The sequence below is a fragment of the Gossypium hirsutum genome, chromosome A13 (genome assembly GCF_007990345.1).
Source record: "Gossypium hirsutum isolate 1008001.06 chromosome A13, Gossypium_hirsutum_v2.1, whole genome shotgun sequence".
Classification (NCBI taxonomy): Eukaryota; Viridiplantae; Streptophyta; class Magnoliopsida; order Malvales; family Malvaceae; genus Gossypium; species Gossypium hirsutum.
In genome coordinates, this window is record NC_053436.1 from 77,898,063 (window position 1) to 77,901,085 (window position 3,023).

General features: G+C 29.9%; 1 protein-coding gene across 1 annotated transcript; it reads right to left on the reverse strand.

The window, feature by feature from the left end:
* Positions 1–1,212, reverse strand: LOC107960524 (uncharacterized). Its single transcript, XM_041084778.1, has 3 exons — positions 1,113–1,212; positions 659–1,016; positions 1–345 (listed from the first exon to the last, which is right to left on the reverse strand). The coding sequence occupies exons 1-3, from the start codon at positions 1,210–1,212 to the stop codon at positions 315–317; spliced, it is 489 nt and encodes a 162-aa protein (XP_040940712.1). The 3' UTR covers positions 1–314.
* Positions 1,213–3,023: the final 1,811 nt, after the last annotated feature.

Sequence of the window (3,023 nt, forward strand, 5' to 3'; positions counted from 1 at the left end):
TTTAAGTGAAATTAGAGAGTTGAAATTAGTCTAAAGTGGATGTACATACCCAATTTTGCCAAGCCATTCCTAAATATTAATAACCAAACCCCCCCAAATATTAATAACCAAAACCCAATTACAAAAAACCAACCCACCAAACTAAACCTACCCAACAGCCATTAAACCCAAAACCCATTTAGCCCAACACCAAAAAAACAAACAAACTAAAAAACCCTAAAATCAGAAACCCTAGCCCCCTAACACCTAGGTGCGCCGCACCTAGGTCAACCACCCTCCCTTTTGCCAAGGCCACCAACTGCAACCAGCACCGGTCACCTGCCCTCTGCCACCGGACTGCCCCACCTGCACAACAAAGCAAACACGCAAGGTAGAAGAAAGACAGTAGAAACAATAAAAAAAATCATGTAAATGGCTTTAAAAAGCCAAGCAAAAACCGACTTAGGGGATTTTTTTAACAAAAAAGAAGAAAAACTGATTGTATTTTAAAAGGTTTTTACTTCTGAAATTTGGAGGATAGAAAAACGAAAAGATATAAGCTTTAAGGTGATTTTCGTGTTATTCATTTTATCTTTTATTATCTTTAGTTTATTTTTTTGTTTATTTTTTTTATAAATACGAAAATAAAAAGAAAAATGAGAGGGTTTACTAGAGTTACCTTGCGACCGCGTCGACGCTCCATGATCTCATCGTCGGAGGCTTCTTCCTCGTGGCCGGAATTGTACCAAAATAGGGTAAAAAGGGGCCTTTCTCCTTTCGATTTTGCGGATTTGGAGGCTTCCACCTTTGGGCCCACTCAAAAAGGGATCGACAAACCCCATCTTTGCGCTTCGTCAGTCGCCGGATACGGAGGTGGTACGACGGGCGGTGGAAAGCCAAGGGTTGGCCATGGGGAACTAAGGAGAGAAATGAGAAGGGAGGGAGAGTAGAGTGGCTCTCTGATTTTTTCTCTAAAACAGGGGTTGAAAGTGAAAAAAAAGGGTTTTGGTTTAGGTAATAGAGGCAAAACGGCGTCGCTTGGATGATTAGGGTTCAGAGGCCAAAACGACGTCGTTTTGAACCTCTGACCCACGTGACCCGACCGCGCCCGTGGAGGATCCGCGCATTTTGACCGAATGGTCTATTTGCGCATGGGATCCCTCTACTTTCTTGGCGTGTTCCACTGTGGTCCTCCCTTTCCTTTTTATTTCGAATTCGCCTAAAAAACTTCATTCTTAATTCAATTTTATCCTTTTTTTTTACTTTTTCTCATTATTTTATTTTAATTTTAATACTATATACTATTATATTTTATTACTATCATTATTATGTTTATTATTTATTAGCATTAGTATTATTTTCACTTAATACTTACATATATACATATATTATATAGTATTATTAATAGTTTTCTTTTTATCTATTATTATTATTATTATTCTTAACTCTATATTATGTATATATTCTTTAGATATATTAAGTATTTTTTAAATTCTATATTACGTACATATGTATTTATACTATATTATGTGTATATTCTTAAATATTGTTAGTTATATTCTTCTATTATCATATATATATTTTAAATGCTATATTAAGTACGCATATATTATATATGGCTTTTCCTTAAATATTATATTATACGTATTTAAATACTAATACTATGTATATATTATTTCATTTATTTTTATCCCTATTATGTTCATTATTAATATTAGTACATATATTTTATTATGTATGTATATATATAATTTGTATATAGTATTATCATTTCTATTATCATATTTATTATTATATTTATTATTTTCACTATTATTTTTATTATGCGTATATACATAGATGTTTTTAAGTACTTATTATAAATATATAATTTTCTTACTGTATTATTATGTATATCATTTTTACTCATTTCTTCATTATTTTTTATTTATTATTTTAACATTCTTATATTATGTATATTATTATTATTATTTTATTATTATATTTTCATATATTGTGTATATATTTTTTAAAACATCATATTATTCATATACTTTATTATATAGGTATATCTTTATGTAATATTAATATTGTTATTAACATTAGTATGTGTTTTCAACATTATTATTTATGTATATGTTATGTAAATATTTTAACATTATATTATATATGCATTTTTCTAGATTACGTATACATATACTGTAACGTCCCCTAACCCTATACCGTCACCGGAACAGGGTTACGAGACATTACCAGTCAGTACAGTCCAATTTCGGTCATTAATTAAAATAAATATTCACACACATCCTAGTTTTAAGATGTCGTCCCTTTAATGGGCCCTCGCGGTCCAATATGAATAGTAAATTTAATTCGGGACTAATTTAGAATCACTACGAATTTTTAGTAAATTTCAAAATTCATACTACATACCGTTGCCAACCATAATTTACTCATTTCATCAATACTTTTACAACCTAAATGACTCTCATTAAACATCCTGGGTACATGCCATTATTAATACTCAACATACTTTACCTTAATGAATTCGGGATCATCTTGGGATGCTGATTCAACGTACTATCTTTACTTAACCTGCGCACGGAAACAAACCGTATGCTGAGTATGGTATACTCAGTGGTATTTCTATAATCCGAACAATTAATAATATAACAAATACTTAAGATCATAATAACAATTACAATTATTCAATTATTTATTCATAGATAAATTTTAACTACTTACCATATAAATTTTATACAAATCATATAATAAACACAATAACATAATTGTTCAATTCTTAACTAAATCCATTATTATTTACTCCTTTCTTTCACTTACTACTCGGTATAGCTTTCCTTAATTTACTCACAATTCAATATCATTAAACTATATTCAACTATACACTTATCAATCATATTCCATTTTAATTCATTTCAATAACTGTCAATTTCATTTATATCATATCAACTTACTATCCCTGATAGCTTTCAGTATATACATACGATTCATATATCTCAAATCACATTTCAATTCATCAAGTGGCATCATATATCATAAATTCGAAC